This window comes from Heptranchias perlo, chromosome 9 (assembly GCF_035084215.1).
Source record: "Heptranchias perlo isolate sHepPer1 chromosome 9, sHepPer1.hap1, whole genome shotgun sequence".
Taxonomy (NCBI): Eukaryota; Metazoa; Chordata; class Chondrichthyes; order Hexanchiformes; family Hexanchidae; genus Heptranchias; species Heptranchias perlo.
The window spans coordinates 47,185,514-47,202,469 of record NC_090333.1 but is presented as its reverse complement, the minus strand read 5'-3'; the positions used below and the strand labels follow the sequence as shown (position 1 = coordinate 47,202,469).

At 42.1% G+C, this 16,956-nt stretch overlaps 1 protein-coding gene across 1 annotated transcript in view; it reads right to left on the bottom strand.

Moving 5' to 3' along the window:
- The window catches only part of lrrc40 (leucine rich repeat containing 40), a 132,148-nt gene that overhangs the window by 104,470 nt on the left and 10,722 nt on the right, over window positions 1-16,956 (bottom strand). Inside the window, exons 4-6 of the mRNA XM_067990338.1 lie at window positions 13,705-13,834; window positions 6,534-6,657; window positions 5,686-5,828 (exon numbers count right to left, since the gene is read on the bottom strand). Coding sequence (XP_067846439.1) covers window positions 5,686-5,828; window positions 6,534-6,657; window positions 13,705-13,834 — 397 coding nt within the window. The remainder of the gene's footprint in view (window positions 1-5,685; window positions 5,829-6,533; window positions 6,658-13,704; window positions 13,835-16,956) is intronic.

The following is a 16,956-nucleotide window of genomic DNA, read 5'->3' as shown; positions in this document are numbered from 1 at the left end:
CCTAAATGGCCGACCTCTTATCTTGAGACTATAACCCCTAGTTCTGGACTCTCCAGCCAGGAGAAACAGTCACTCAGCATCTACCCTGTCAAGCCCTCTAAGAATTTTGGGTGAGATCACCGCTCAGTCTTCTAAACTCCAGAGCATATATAAGTCCATTCTATTCAATCTCTCCTTATAGAACCTCCCTCTCATCCCAGGAATCAATCTAGTGAACCTTTGTTGCATCCCCTCAAAGGCAGATATATCCTTCCTTAGTCAAGGAGACCAAATCTGCACACAGTACTCCAGGTGTGGTCTCTCCAGAGCCCTATATAATTGCAGCAAGACCTCCTTACTCTTATACTCCAACCCCTTGGCTAACATACCATTTGCCTTCCTAGTGGTTGCTGTACCTGCATGTTAACTTCCTGTGATTCATGTGCAAGGACACCCAAATCTCTCTGACCACTAACATTTCTTTGTCTCTCACCTTTTAACAAATATTCTGCTTTTCTATTCTTCCTATCAAAGTGGATAATTTCACATTTCCCCACATTATACTCCACCTGCCACCTTCTCGCCCACTCACTTAATCTGTCTATATCCCTTCGCAGCCTCTTCATGTCCTCCTCACAGCTTACTTTCCCACTTAGCTTTGTATCGTCAGCAAACTTGGATACATTACACTCGGTCCTCTCATCTAAGTCACTGATATATATTGTAAATAGCTGAGGCCCAAGCATTAATCCTTGCGGCACCCCACTAGTTACAACCTGAACATGATCCTTTTATTCCTACTATCTTTTCTGTCCGTTAACCAATCCTCAATCCATGCTAATATGTTACCCCCAATCCCATGAGCTCTAATTTTGTGTAATAACCTGTTGTTATCGAATGCCTATTGAAAATCCAAATATATTACATCCATTGGTTCCCCCTTATCTATCCTGCTGGTTACACCCTCAAAAAAATTCTGATAGATTTGTCAAACACGATTTCCCTTTGATAGAACTATGTTGACTCTGCCTAATCATATTATGATTTTCTAAGTGCCCTGTTACTACGTCCTTAATAATAGATTCCAGCATTTTCCCTACTACTCATGTCGGGCTAACTGGCCTATAGTTCCATTTTCTCTCTCCTTCCTTTGTTGAATAGCAGGGTTACATTTGCTGCCTTCCAATTCACAGGGACCGTTATAGAATCTAGGGAATTCTGGAAGATCAAAACCAATGCATCCACTATCGCTACTGCAACCTCTTTTAAAACCCTAGGATGTCGGCCATCAGGTCCAGGGGATTTGTCGGCTTTTAGTCCCATTAATTTCTCCAAGGTAGTATAAATAATAATTCTAAAACAAACGAAAAGGAAAAGAGTAGTGTAATACGCAGCGATTATGCTTTAGGTGCTACAGGTAAAGGGAAAACTAAAAGATGTAAAGTAATTAAATCAGAAGAGAGGAATAAGAAATGTGTGAGAAAAACATTAGAGCAGGAGGACAGGTTAGGGTGTGTGGCTCAAATAAGCGTTCTTCATACAAACGCACGGAGTAAAAGAAACAAATTGAATGAATTGCATGGGGCAAATTCAACTTAGAGGGTACGTCATGGTAGCCATTACTGAGACATGGCTACAAGATGGTCAGGACTGGGAACTGAATATACCAGGTTATAATGATCTATAGGAAGGATTGGGAAACTGCTAGCAGGGGAGGAGTAGCCTTCGTGATTAAGGATGAAATTACTTCAATGATGGGAGGATAAAACAAGAGGTAAGCAGGTAATGGAGACTTTTTGGGTAGAATTAATAGAAAAGGATTTAAGACCGTAGTGGGAGTTGTGTGTAGCAACAGTGAAGTGGCAGAATGTATAAATGCAGAGATTAGACAAGCACGTAGCAAAGGCAGAGTGGTTTTAATGGAGGGTTTTAACTTTCATATAGATTGAGGTAAGCAAATGAGCTCGCGTCAGAAAGGTAGCCAATTTCTTGGTGTGTTCAGGAAAGCTTTCTGTAACAATATGTCCTAGAACCAACAAGCGGGCAGGCCATATTAGATTTAATAATGAGTAATGAGCCAGATTTAGTTAACAGGCTAACAGTGCGTGAATATTTATCTAATAGCGATCAAAATATGATTGAGTTCAACGTTGTGTTTGAAAGGAAGAAACCTGTATCAGCTACTAAGAGTCTAAATTTAGGCAAGACCGACTTCAACGGGATTGTCCACAGTAAACTGGGCAAATCTGTTAATGGGTAAAACAGCAGAAGATCAGTGGGAGGTGTTCAAAAAAGAATTTAAGGTGATACAGAACCTGTTTATACCCCTAAGGGACAAGAGCTCTACTTGCCAAAAAAAAACAGCAAGAGATATCAAAATCAACACAAAATTTTTAAAATTATATTAGAAAGAAAAAAAAAGAGGGTGTTCAAGGGTAAAGTGGGCCCCTTAAAAACTGATAATGGTGATATACTGTAAATGAAAGTAAGCAAATGGTGGACATGTTAAATAATTACTTTGCATGAGTGCACTGGATACAACAAGGGCTATAGGCCCCCGACAACATCCTGGCTGCAGTGCTGAAGATTGTGCTTGGGCTGATAAGTTGCAAGTAACATTCGCGCCAGAGAAGTGCCAGGCAATGACCATCTCCAACAAGGGAGAGTCTAACCAATTCTCCTTGACATTCAACAGCATTACCATCGCTGAATCCCCCACCATCAACATCATGGAGGTCACCACTGACCAGAAACTTAACTGGACCAGCCACAAATACTGTGGCTACAAGAGCAGGTCAGAGGCTGGGTATTCTGCGGCGAGCGATTCACCTCCTGACTCCCCAAAGCCTTTCCATCATCCACAAGGCACAAGTCAGGAGTGTGATGGAATACTCTCCACTTGCCTGGATGAGTGCAGCTCCAACACTCAAGATGCTCGACACCATCCAGGACAAAGCAGCCCGCTTGATTGGCACCCCATCCACCACCCTAAACATTCACTCCCTTCACCACCGGCGCACCGTGGATGCAGTGTGTACCATCCACAGGATGCACTGCAGCAACTCGCCAAGGCTTGTTCAACAGCACCTCCCAAGACCTCTACTACCCAGAAGGACAAGGGCAGCAGGCACTTAGGGACAACACCACCTGCAGGTTCCCCTCCAGGTCACACACCATCCCGACTTGGAAACATATAGTCATTCCTTCATTGTCGCTGGGTCAAAATCCTGGAACACCCTACCTAACAGCACTGTGGGAGAACCTTCACCACACGGACTGCAGCGGTTCAAGAAGGCGGCTCACCACCACCTTCTCAAGGGAAATTAGGGACGGGCAATAAATGCTGGCTTTGCCAGCAACGCCCACATCCCATGAACAAATAAAAAAAGTATTTACAGTAGAGGAAGAGGATAGCATGCCGGACACCCCAAGGAAACTAATTCTGAATCGGGGACGGGGAATCACCATAATTAACGTAAGCAAATAATGGCACAAAGAGTGACAAATCCCCAGGACTCAATGGTTTCCATCCCAGGGTTTAAAGAAAGTAGGTGAGAACATTGCCGATGACTAACTACAATCTTCCAAAGTTCTCTTGATTCAGGAACCGCTCCTTTAGATTGAAAAATTGCACTTTACTCCGCTATTTAAGAAAGGTGAGGGAGGGAAACCAGGGAATTATAGACCAATTAGCCTAATATCTGTTGTCAGGAAATTACTAGGGCCTATAATTAAGGAAAGAGTGACTGACCACCTTGAAAATTTTCAGCTGATTAGAGCGAGCCAGCATGGATTTGTAAAGAGAAGATCATGCCTGACAAACCTGATTGAATTTTTTGAAGCAGCAACTAAGTAGAGGACAGGGGAATATCTATGGATGTTGTTTATATGGACTTCCAGAAGGCATTTCATAAAGTCCCACATAAGAAACTGTTAGCTAAAGTTGAAGCTCATGGAATTGAGGGCAAATTATTGACCTGGTTAGGCAATTGACTGAGCGGCAGCAGACAGAGAGTAGGGATAGTGGGCTGGTACTCAAATTGGCAGGATGTGACTAGTCGTGTCCGACAGGGATTTGTGTTGAGGCCTCAACTATTCACTGTATTTATTAACGACTTATATGACGGGATAGAGAGCCACATATCCAAGTTTGCCGTGACACAAAGATAGGTAGCATTATAAGCAGTGTAGATGGGAGCAGAAAATTACAGAGATATTTTAATAGATTAAGTGAATGGGCAAAACTGTGGCAAATGGATTTCAATGTAGGCAAGTGTGAGGTCATCCACTTTGGACTGAAAGAGAATCGATCAGAGTACTTTCTAAATGGTGAAAAGCTCAAAATTGTGGGAGATCCAAAGAGACTTAGGGGTCCATGTACATAGATCATTAAAATGTCATGGACGGGTACAGAAAATAATCAAAAAGGCTAATGAAGCGCTGGCCTTTATATCTAGAGGCCGAGAATACAAGGGGGTAGAAGTTATGCTACAGCTATACAAAGCCCTGGTTAGGCCACACCTGGAGTACTGTGTTCAGTTCTGGGCACCTTAGGAAGGAGTGCAGTGTAGATTTACTAGAATGATACCTGGACTCCAAGGGTCACATTACAAGTAGAGATTACACAAACTAGGGTTGTATTCCATGGAATTTAGAAGATTAAGGGGTGATTTAATTGAAGTTTTCAAGATATTAAGAGGAACTGATAGGGTAGAGAGAAACTCTTTCTGCTGGTTGGGGAGTCTGGGACTAGGAGACATAGCCTAAAAATTAGAGCCAGGACTTTCAGCAGTGAAGTTAGGGACCGCTTCTTCACGCAAAGGGTGGTAGAAGTTTGGTGGGGGGGGGGGGGGGCAAGGGAGAAAGAGATATAGAGAGAGAGAGAGAGAGAGAGAGAGAGAGAGAGAGAGAGAGATTTAGCATATGCAATGCCACCAGAGATCCACTGGTATTTTCTAAAAAGGCAGTCCATTCTTCAGACTGCTCAATGCCAGTGGTTGAAATTTCTGAATTGACTTTGTGACCAGTTCAGTTAATTGGAACCAAAAGTAAGTCAAACCAGCAAATCATGCTGTTGGGACAGTGTGGTAAATAGAGAAGTAGGTCATAAATTACGAGGGTAAATACAAATGTCATTTACTGCAACATACAATAGTTCCTCACTTGTACAATGTGCTGTGTTGAGGCAGTTGTTCTGAACAGAATGCTTGTTTTTGCAAAATGGAAAAGACAGCTACTAGTGCTGACCTAATCTCTAAAATGCCACTTTACCTTAAATGTAATAAAGGAAAACATCCTTACATACCTCGGATGTTCAAGCTCAGTTTTTATGTGTTAGAATGGTAGCTACAGACAGCTTGAGAGAAGACATTTTTTTACAGAATTCCTGCTGTGACTTAATAAAATTCCACTTCAGAGGTATCACAGATAGGGATCATTAGCCATATCCTATTATTCTTACTACTAGCAGTAGCACAGAACTTCATGACATCATATCGGTTTATTAGGGTTCTCACAAAACATCTCCTCCAAGGCTGCCTCTAGCTAGAAATCTTAAAACACAAAAGTAATAAAGGAAGACTGAAACATGTCTATAAGTGTACAGGTAACACTCTGACACCACCCCCCCTCCAACTAGTTATCCAGGGACTACAAATAAGAGCAGGTGTAAGTATTGATAACATTTCCTTGGTATTTTGAAAGTACCTTCAGATATTTACAGGATGGAAACTCTGGTAAGTGGTGGAGTCTGTTGTGTCTCAAGTAAAGTTGTTCTAATGACACCATCTTCGCTAATTCTGGAGGTACACATTCCAGTTGATTATAAGTTGCATCCAACAATTTTAAGCCTGAATAAAATAAAAGCCAAATTATAAAGCAAATTAATCAACGTGATTTGTTTCATAAAACTTTATATAAAGAACTCTGATGCTTTTCCGATAGATAATGCAATCAGAACCGTTTCAATTTAATTTTTGTATTCACGGCTCTTACTTCCCTTTGCTTTCCCACTCCCCAAGATTTGCAATACACCTTTATCTAGCAAGCACTAGTGCAGTTTATGGACACTGGATTGATATCTAAGTACGCATTCAATGGCACTCCTTGGTTCCATTAGGAAACGCCCAACAATTCCTGGGAGAGTTTCCCATCTCAGAAACATGTTCAGAACTAAGAAACTCAAATCTGGGCAAAAAAGGGGAACTTCATTTAAAAGTGTGTCTTGAACTCCAAGCTGAGTTCTAACACTCCATTATTTTAACTAACTTGCTTCCCCCACTCATTTAGACAATGTGGCAAAGCTCCAAAGCACTCCAGCACTGTGGCAATATCAGTATCATATCTATTCAAGAAAGGAAAAAAAAAATCATTTTTTTTGACAGTGAAACTAATTTTGGTCATGTCTGGTTAACTTTTGCAGAGGGAGAAGAGCTGTTATTTATACCTAACTACCAGCGAGCATACATCAGGATATTATATGGCACCTTCAATATGGAAGATAAACATTGAAAAGGACTTTTTCACATTCGTCTTTTATTTTCAAACAGTCTTACTTCTCATTTTGCTAATGTCCGAGGGTATGCTTTTCAGTTTGTTGTTAGCCAGAATGAATCGCAGCAGACCTGACAGCTCACTGAGAGTGCTTGGAACTGTTGAAAGTTGATTGTTGGACACATCCTGTCAAACAGATACAACTGAATCAGTATTCCAACTGTCACACAGCCAATTTGCAACTCACATCTCCAAGATGGGGGTGCAGTTTTGGTCCCTAAAAATAAATATGTCTGAAAATCCAGTTACAATGTTACAAGGGGTATAGATAGGTTAAGTGATGGACAGAAATTTGGCAGATGGAGTATAATGTGAGAAAATCTGAATTTGTCCACTTTGGCAGGAGGAATAGAAAAGCAGTATATTATTTAAATGGAGAGAGAATGCAGAACTCTGAGGTACAGAGGGATCTGGGTGTCCTAGTACATGAATCATAAAAAGTTAGTATGCAGGTAAAGCAAGTTATTAGGAAGGCAAATGGAATATTGTCATTTATTGCAAGGGGAATGGAATATAAAAGGAGAAATGTTTTGCTAGAGTCATACAGGGCATTGATGAGACCACATCTAGAATAGTGATTGCAGTTTTAGGTCTCCTCATTTAAGAAAGGACATAATTGCTTTAGAGGCAGTTCAGAGAACATTCACTCAACTGATTCCTGGGATGAGGGGGTTATCTTATGAGGAAAGAATGTACTCTGGGTGGGGGACTTCAATGTCCATCACCAAGAATGGCTTGGTAGCACCACTACTGACCAAGCTGGCCGAGTCCTGAAGGACATAGATGCCAGATTGGGCCTGGGGCAGGTGATGAGCGAACCAACACAAGGGAAAAACCGACTTGACCTCATCCTCCCAATCTACCTGTTACAGGTGCATCTGTCCATGACAGTATTGGTAGGAGTGACCACCGCACTGTCCTCATGGAGACGAAGTCCCGTCTTTGCACTGAGGACACCATCCAACGTGTTGTGTGGCACTATCATCGTGCTAAATGGGATAGATTCAGAACAGATCCAGCAGCTCAAAACTGGGCATCCATGAGGCGCTGTGGGTCATTGGCAGCAGATTTGTATTCCAGCACAATCTGTAACCTCATGGCCCGACATATTCCTCATTCTACCATTACCAACTAGCCATGGGATCAACCCTGGTTCAATGAGGGGTGTAGAAGAGCATGCCAGGAGCAGCACCAGGCGCACCTAAAAATGAGATGCCAACCTGGTGAAGTTACAACTCAGGACTACATGCATGTTAAACAGCGGAAGCAACATGCTATAGAGAGAGCTAAGCAATTCCATAACCAACGGATCAGATCAAAGCTCTGCAGTCCTGCCACATCCAGTCGTGAATAGTGGTGGACAATTCAACAACTAACGGGAGGAGGAGGCTCTGTAAACATCCCCATCCTCAATGATGGCGGAGTCCATTACGTGAGTGCAAAAGACAAGGCTGAAGGGTTTGCAACCATCTTCAGCCAGAAGTACCAAGTGGATGATCCATCTCGGCCTCCTCCCGATATCCCTACCATCACAGAAGCCAGTCTTCAGCCAATTCGATTCACTCCACGTGATATCAAGAAACGGCTCAGAGCACTCGATACAGCAAAGGCTATGGGCCCCGATAACATACCGGCTGTAGTGCTGAAGACTTGTGTTCCAGAACTAGCCACACCTCGAGCCAAACTGTTCCAGTACAGCTACAACAATGGCATCTACCCGACAATGTGGAAAATTGCCCAGGTATGTCCTGACCACAAAAAGCTGGACAAATCCAATCCGGGCAATTACCACCCCATCAGCCTACTCTCAATCATCAGCAAAGTGATGGAAGGTGTCGTCAACAGTGCTTTCAAGCGGCACTTACTCACCAATAACCTGCTCACCGATGCTCAGTTTGGGTTCCGCCAGGACCACTCGGCTCCAGACCTCATTATAGCCTTGGTCCAAACATGGACAAAAGAGCTGAATTCCAGAGGTGAGGTGAGTGTGACCGTCCCCGTCCTTGACATCAAGGCAGCATTTGACCGAGTGTGACACCAAGGAGCCCTAATAAAATTGAAGTCAATGGGAATCAGGGGGAAAACTCTACAGTGGCTGGAGTCATACCTAGCATAAAGGAAGATGGTAGTGGTTGTTGGAGGCCAATCATCTCAGCCCCAGGACATTGCTGCAGGAGTTCCTCAGTACAGTGTCCTAGGCCCAACCATCTTCAGCTGCTTCATCAATGACCTTCCCTCCATCATAAGGTCAGAAATGGGGATGTTCGCTGATGATTGCAGTGTTCAGTTCCATTCCCAACCCCTCAGATAATGAAGCATTCCCTGCCCGCATGCAGCGAGACCTGGACAACATCCAGGCTTGGGCTCAAAAGTGGCAAGTAACATTCATGCCAGACAAATGCCAGGCAATGACCATCTCCAACAAGAGAGTCTAACCACCTCCCCTTGACATTCTACGGCACTCCCATGGCCGAATCCCCCAAAATCAACATCCTGGGATCACCACTGACCAGAAACTTAACTGGACCAGCCACATAAATACCGTGGCTACAAGAGCAGGTCAGAGTCTGGGTATTCTGTGGAGAGTGACTCACCTCCCAACTCCCCAAAGCCTTTCCACCATCTACAAGTCACAAGTCAGGAGTGTGATGGAATACTCTCCACCTGCGTGGATGAATGCAGCTCCAACGACACTCAAGAAGCTCGACACCATCCAGGACAAAGCAGCCCGCTTGATTGGCACCCCATCCACCACCCTAAACATTCACTCCCTTCACCACCGGCGCACTGGATGCACTGCAGCAACTCGCCTAGGCTTCTTCAACAGCACCTCCCAAACCCGCGACCTCTACCACCTAGAAGGACAAGGGCAGCAGGCACATGGGAACACCACCACCTGCACATTCCCCTCCAAGTCACACACCATCCTGACTTGGAAATATATCGCCGTTCCTTCATCGTCACTGGGTCAAAATCCTGGAACTCCCTACCCAACAGCACTGTGGGAGAACCTTCACCACACAGACTGCAGCGGTTCAAGGTGGCTCACCACCATCTTTCAAGGGAAATTAGGGATGGGCAATAAATGCTGGCCTCGCCAGCGATGCCCACATCCCATGAACGAATAAGAAAAAGGTTGGACAAGTTGGGCCTGCATACACTGGAGTTTAGAAGAATGAGAAGTGATCTTATTGAAACATATAAGATCCTCAGTGGACTAGAAGGGGTAGATGCTGAGAGGATGTTTCCCCTTGTGGGAGAGACTAGAACTAGGGGCCACAGTTAAAAAATAAGGGGTCTCCCATTTAAGACGGAAATGAGGAGAAATTTTTCCTCTCAGAGGGTCATGAGTCTGTGGAATTCCCTTCCCCAGATGGTGGAGGCAGGGTCATTGAATATTTTTAAGGCTGAGTTAAATAGTTTCCTGATTAACAACGGAGTCAAAGGTTATAGTAGGTAGACGGGAAAGTAGGGTTGAGGTCACAATCAGATTGGCCATGATCTTATCAAATGGCAGAGCAGGCTCGTGGGTCCAAATGGCCTACTCCTGCTCTTAATTCGTATGTTCGTATGTAATGTATGTTTTCTTGCTGTCGTTTCTAAGACTGTAATCATTTATTTAGTATTTTTAAGCACATTCATTTTTTTCAAATTAAGGTTAGGAAGCACTAAGTAGACATGGAGCAAATGTCCTACAGTAGCCCAAAATGAGAGGATCCTTTTCCACTGGAAACCATATGAAGCTAAAGACAGATATTCCAATTTTTAAATCACAGTTGGTTCTTCATTCCTGATTGATAGAGGATAAAACTTGCCACAGATAAATTTGAATAAGACCTAGGGCGTTAATTGACCTATTGCTCACCATATCTAAACAGTGAGGTGACAATAAACAAATCAGTTAGGATGTTGTGTTTTATTGCCAAATCAGTCGAGTTCAGTCCCCACGGTTCATGCTAAACTTGTACATTGCCCTGGTCCTATTTCACAGTTCTGGTTTGAGACAATTTAGCACTCTACAGTCTCAAAAAGAGACCGCTCAAAAGAGAATTTATACAGGTCGATGAGCTAATTAACGGGATGGAGAAAGTGAACTCAAAACAATACTTTCAGATATGCTAGAGTAGCATGACAACAAGCAGAGTTTGAGTTTGAAGGGGACATTTAGGACAGACATATGTCCTAAATGACATGTGTATTGCTTTAAACAGAAGGTGAACAGCTACAATGGAATGGAACTTAAACAAATCTTGCTTTTAATTGCACTATAATGGGTCTCCTGTGGGATTGCTCACAGTGAGTTGGTGGACAACCTCAAAGTCAGCAATGGCCAACAAATAGGAGGAGCAGAAGACAACAAGGGAAGTAGTCTGGGAGACAGAATGGGAAGAGCTTAGATGTTGAGTGTTTGTAGTTTTACTTATAGTAGTTCATCATGGAAGCACCGAGGGTTAGATGAAGTAGGGAGGGAGCAGGCTTGTGTGCAGCATAAACACTGGCATGGACCTATTGCGTCGAATGGCCTTTCTCTGTGCTGTACATTCTACGTAATTCTGTATAATGTTGGAACAATGGAAGCGCTGAGGGAGCCAACCAGGTAAGAGTTGCCAGAGTTCTCACACATTGCCCAAAATCTACTTATACAAAGTAATTGTGAAACAGGAAATGTAGCAAAAACTACTGCTGTGCTGTTTTTAATATATGACTAAAGGATCTCATGTGGCTTTGCTCACTGTAAATCAGATGATACACTATTTTATAATGACAGAAGTATGACACCATATACTGCACAATGTATTATTCTGTTGCAAAAGTGGAGCTGTGTTTAATCTGGTCTGTTTCCTTTATGGCCAGGAAGTATAATCACTATAAGCAAAAACACAGAGGCCACTCAGAAGTTTACTTGTTCTTTGGTGAAATAACTTTACAGATTGAATGTATTGGTCAGTTTCAGGGTGCAATTATGAAGCAACCAGCATTTTAAGATTGTTACAAATACCAGAGAGCATTACATTTGCAATGTGATGTTATTTTATAATTTCAGAAGTATTACAGTGCTGGAAATACAGGTCTGCCGCAGATAACGTCTCGGGTTCAGTGGTGTCAGTCACACCTGTAAGTGGAACCCACATCCCTTACTTTCACACTGCCTAAAATCTACTTATACAATAGCGTAACCCAGGGTATAACAATATGTCCCCACTTGATATGCGAACTGGATATTGTGTCTTTCACATGTGCCCACACATGCTTCTCCAATCTTTCAGCAGACAATTTACTGAAACATGGTCAAAATGAAACATCAAGCTCTTTTATTTCTCAGACAGCACGTGAATATACTGAAGAACATAGGTCTTCACTTCTTCGTATCATCCTGATCTATTTCCTGTCTATATCTCTCTCTGTATCAAATCCATTATGCATCAAACGGCATGGACGAGGGCACCGGGGGTGGGGGGGAATAAGAGGCGCTGGGGGCGGGGGGGGAGGGGAAGAGATAAAAGAGATGACAGTGGGTAGAGAATGGAGAATGAGAATAGACAGTGGAGAGGGTAGGACGGAGAGGTAAAAAAGGTGGTGGTGAGGTGCCAGCAAAGGTGGCACAGAATGATTAGGAGAGAATGGAGAAAGAGGGAGAAATAGGGCAGAGGGAGTGTAGATGGGGATGGTGGAGAGGTAAGGGGTTGGTAGAGTGAGAGATGGGGGGAGGGGAAGAAACAGGGCAAGCTGAAGAGAAAGGGAGTGAGAAACCAGGAGAGGGTGTGGGGAAGGAGGAGAAGAGACAAGCAGCAGACAGAAGGGGGTGGGGGAACAGAGGGGTAAGACTGAAAGAAAGGACAAGAAGGAGATCTGTTCATAAATGCTAAAAGCGATGTCAGCACACACAGATGTTGCACTCCAGATGTCACACCGTTGCAAATACAAAACAATCTTAAGATACCACATGCTCCTGACCTGTACTTCAACCTCCATCTAACAAACAAACAGTCTCCAAACTTCCAGGATCAAACGATTAAACTCTGACCACAACCTATGATTACTCAACAACAATTAGAATGTGTTGCCTCAAAAAGGGACACAGATGCATCTTTGGAGAATATAATTTACATCATTTGGTTTTACACTCCTGTCATTATGCATCATTTAGCTCACTGTGAGCAACTCCACTGGAGTTCCATTAGTATTTATATGTAACTGATAAATCTCCAGGGACGTATGGTCTGTACCTGAAATGTTAACTCATCAATGATCTCCACAGATTCTGGCTGCCCTGCTGACTATTTCCAACATTTTCTGTTCCAGATTTCCTGTGATGTTGCTCTCCTTTCTGAAATCCATGCTGACTACTCTTATATTTTTGTTTGAGATGTTTTTCTAGTACTTCTTTTGAGTAACGATTCCATTATCTTTCCTACCACCGACATTAAGCTAACTGGTCGATTGATCCCTGGGCTTGTTCCATCTCCCTTTTTAGATCTAGGAATAACATTAGCCGTCCGCCAGTTCTGTAGCGAATTTTTATATATAATGTAATAGTGCCTCTGTTATCTCTTCCCTAACTTCTTTTAATATATGCAGATGCAATCCATCTGGACCAGAGGTCTTATCCTCTCTAAGTTTGATTAGTTTATCAATTATCTCCCCCCTTTCTATCTTAAATGTCTTTATATCTTTTTTGATCGCTTCTTCTAATGTCATGCCCATTTGCCTACATATTTCTTCCTCCACTTCCCTTCCACGATTAGGTGGTCTGTAGAATGTCCCTATTAACATGATCGATCCCTTCTTATCCTTTGTCTTAATCTACACGGATTCTGTTTCTATCTTAATGTTACTTATATCCCTTTTTTCTATTGCCATTCTTGTCTCGAATTAGTACAGCTACCCCACCACGCCACTTTATACTGAATAAGGCAACCTTCAGACCCAAGCAGTGGCATAAAGTTTTTGCAATATATGTGATTATATACAGTAAAATACAACAATTCTCAACAACTGAGGTAAGAAGAAAACCACAAATGTGAAATAAAAGTAGAAGAAAATGTAGACAAAGCCTATCAATATCTAAAAGGAAAATATTGGTTAACATTTAATGTTTTTTTTAAAAAAATTTATCATTTAGCTGTTTGAGACATCCTTAGCAACTCCTCCAATATAATTTCAGCAACATACCAGCTCTTCCAAATGGACAAGTTGACCTATACCCTCTGGAATCCGTTCCAATTCATTGTGTTGAAGATGCAGAATTTTCATGGTCCTTAAATTCCAGAGTTCATCCGGCAGCTCCTTTAGTTTATTGTGACTGGGTTGGAAGGCAGGAAAAAAATGTATATATTCATATTTTTCTAGGGTCACATACCTCTATACATGTATATTTTTATGCCTTTCGTACAAGTGACTGCCATGTTTTCTTTGCATTGAAATGATCACAATATAACATTCATAGAACATGCTGCAAAATTAAATCTTAACATGAACTATGTCATGTCAGCCAGATTTTAAACATTTGTGCTTCACAATACTATGATGATCTGCTACTTCAAACATACATTTTAGCAGTCAGCATTTTACAGCACAGTCCAGTCACAAATATTGTGAATATATTTTACTGTTCAAACAGCTTGACAGTATTTTGTGATCATGAAAATTTAAATTAAATTACTTATGTAAGTGCCATTGAGGCCCTTAAAAGTGGTATCTGAACTGTATAAATAATTGTCGGTTGGCATTTAGCATAACTGTGCTTTGTTAATGCCTTGCTTGTTGAGGTTTAATGATGTTCAAAATAAAAATTGATTTCCCCCCCCCCCCGCTAATTTACCCTGGTTTTTGGTTCTAATTCCCCTCCCCCAACTTTCTCTGTTTGGTGCTGTAAATAAAATCTGAAAAATACCTGAAAAAAATTGGATTTTTAAAATTGGATTTTTAAAATTGGCAATATAGACTAACTTTAAATAGGTCCTTAAGTATGTGCAATTTCACAAGTATAGACATCTGAAAAATTCATCAATATTTTGCGTCCAATTATATAGTGAATGTGATCTCTGGTTCTCCCTAACCATCTTACATGCTCCACCTCCTCTTTCCTGTAACCTTACCATGGTTAAATCAAGACTAATTCTAATGTCTCCTACTCTAACTCATCCTTTCTCAGTATACAAAAATGGAACTCCATATTCTGTCCTCCCCTCCTCCTAACATCCAGATTTTTAAACTCCAAACTTGACATCATCAAATCACTACTTTCTGATTTAACTTATTTTTTCTTCTGCTTATGACTTTTCTGTATAGCTTCCAGGTTAGAAAGAGAAAGATATTAGCAAATTTCTCTGTACAAGTATTGTCCCAGTTACTCTGCACACACTAGTTGAACTATTTTACATAGCCTGAGTTTAAAAACGGTCAAGCATTTTATTATGGAAATAAATATAAATATTACACAAGTGCACATTGGCTATCCTTATCGATCAACCTGTGTCAAAAAATATTTACAGTCAGCCTACAATTATTTTCCAAGACCATCAGAACCTAGCTCCCAATTGCAAGAGCACAGCATAATTGAAGGAAATCAGTATCCGGATGAAAGAAGCATTAGCTGTTCTGAAATGATCACCCCATACATAACACAGCTTACTGAAACTCTTCAGCGAGATATGGTACAGGTCAAGGTCAGGACTCAGCATTTTCTGGTGCAGTGTCATGGCACAATCTCATTGTAGTCTCAGAAAAGTAACTCTTATTATAGGTGGCATTTCCAGCCATTTTTAGTTCACAATTATATGACTGTTATTTTTTTTCGTGCAGATGCAAGCTCAGCAGGATAAATCTAAGCAAACACTTCTCTCATGAAACAACAGTTGGTGATGTTTATGATCCGTTTCTCAGTTCTGAGCTAGAACTGAACACAGGCCTCTAATCATAAAAGGTAGCAAACTAACTTAGTACTGTAGCCTACAATCTCAAAATCACTGAAACAAGGCAGCGGAGTGGGTGTGTGTGTGTGTGTGTGTGTGGGGAGGTGGGAGGAAATAAATTTAAAACGTATCCTGTGATACCCGAGTAATTGTAACACTACAGTGTTGGACTACCACTCAGTAGAAGTTTGAATTCCGCTCTTCACAACGACAACGATTTCGTCATTTCTCTGAATGGATGAAGTTTATAGTGCTTTTTTATATATCAAAATATAAAATATACTTTATTTCATAGAATTTAAAGGTACACACAGTTCAAAGTAAACATCACAATTCCAAACCAGTACATTTCAAACCAAGACCACCACAGATCGTACACAAGCGATCTCATTATTACAATTCAAACACAGTATTCCTTATGACTCATGGTGTACAATACAAGGTGGGGTGGCCTTACACGGTGGCCTTTCCCCATAGAGCGTTTGCGTAGGTCACACCTTGCCTCAGTGTGTCCTGCAGCACTTACTCCTGGACATTGGAGTGTGCCAGTTGGCAACACTCGGTCATAGACAGCTCCTTCAGCTGGAAGATCAGCATGTTTCGGGTGGACCAAAGGGCCTCCTTCACCGAGTTGATGGTCTTCCAGCCGCAGGTGATATCTGTCTCCGTGTGCGTCCCGGGGAACAGTCCATAGAGCACAGCGTCCTGTGTTACCGAAGTGTTTGGGATGAACCAAGACAGATACCAATGCATCTTCTCCACACCCTCTGGGCAAAGGGGCAGCTCATCAGGAGGTGAAAGACGGTCTCCTCCCCACCAGAGCTTTGAGGGCAGCTCACGGTGGTGCTGAGGTTCCATGCGTGTTGGAAGGACCGCACTGGGAGGGCCTTTCTCACCACCATCCAGGCTACATCCTGCTGCCTGTTGGTCAGTTCCGGCAACGAGACATTCTGCCAAATGGCATCGACCGTCTGGTCGGGGAAGAAACCGATCGAGTCCATCCTCACAGTTCCTAGCAGAATGTTTCGTATCAACCACTGACAGCCTTGTGGTCGAGGGGGTTCCTCCTCAGGAACTTCTACTGGGTTGCACCGTGAAGTGCTTTACAGAAGAAGGTAGTTAGATAGTCCAGCTAAAACAGTCCCACATACAAAAGCATACTCTGTCAACTGACACTAGAAGGAATCCATGCCCCAGGCTGCTACTATAGCATAGGTGAAAGAATCAAGAAAATGGGACAAGAATAAATGGAAGTCAGAAATAATTTTTTCTATTAGGCTAAAGAAAGCTTTAATCTCTTGCCAAGTATAAAAGTTAATTTGATTAATGAACAGATTCTCCTTAGACTCAAGCAAGTTGTATTAATTAAAATAAGATCATAAATCAGGCTGTGTTGTTTAGACAGGTACATATTTTCTATAATGTGATTAATAGCTTTATTCTAGTGTAGACTGCTTCAGTAAAACACTTTACAATGAATGTTGCAAAAATTGTGCTGTGTCACACTAAA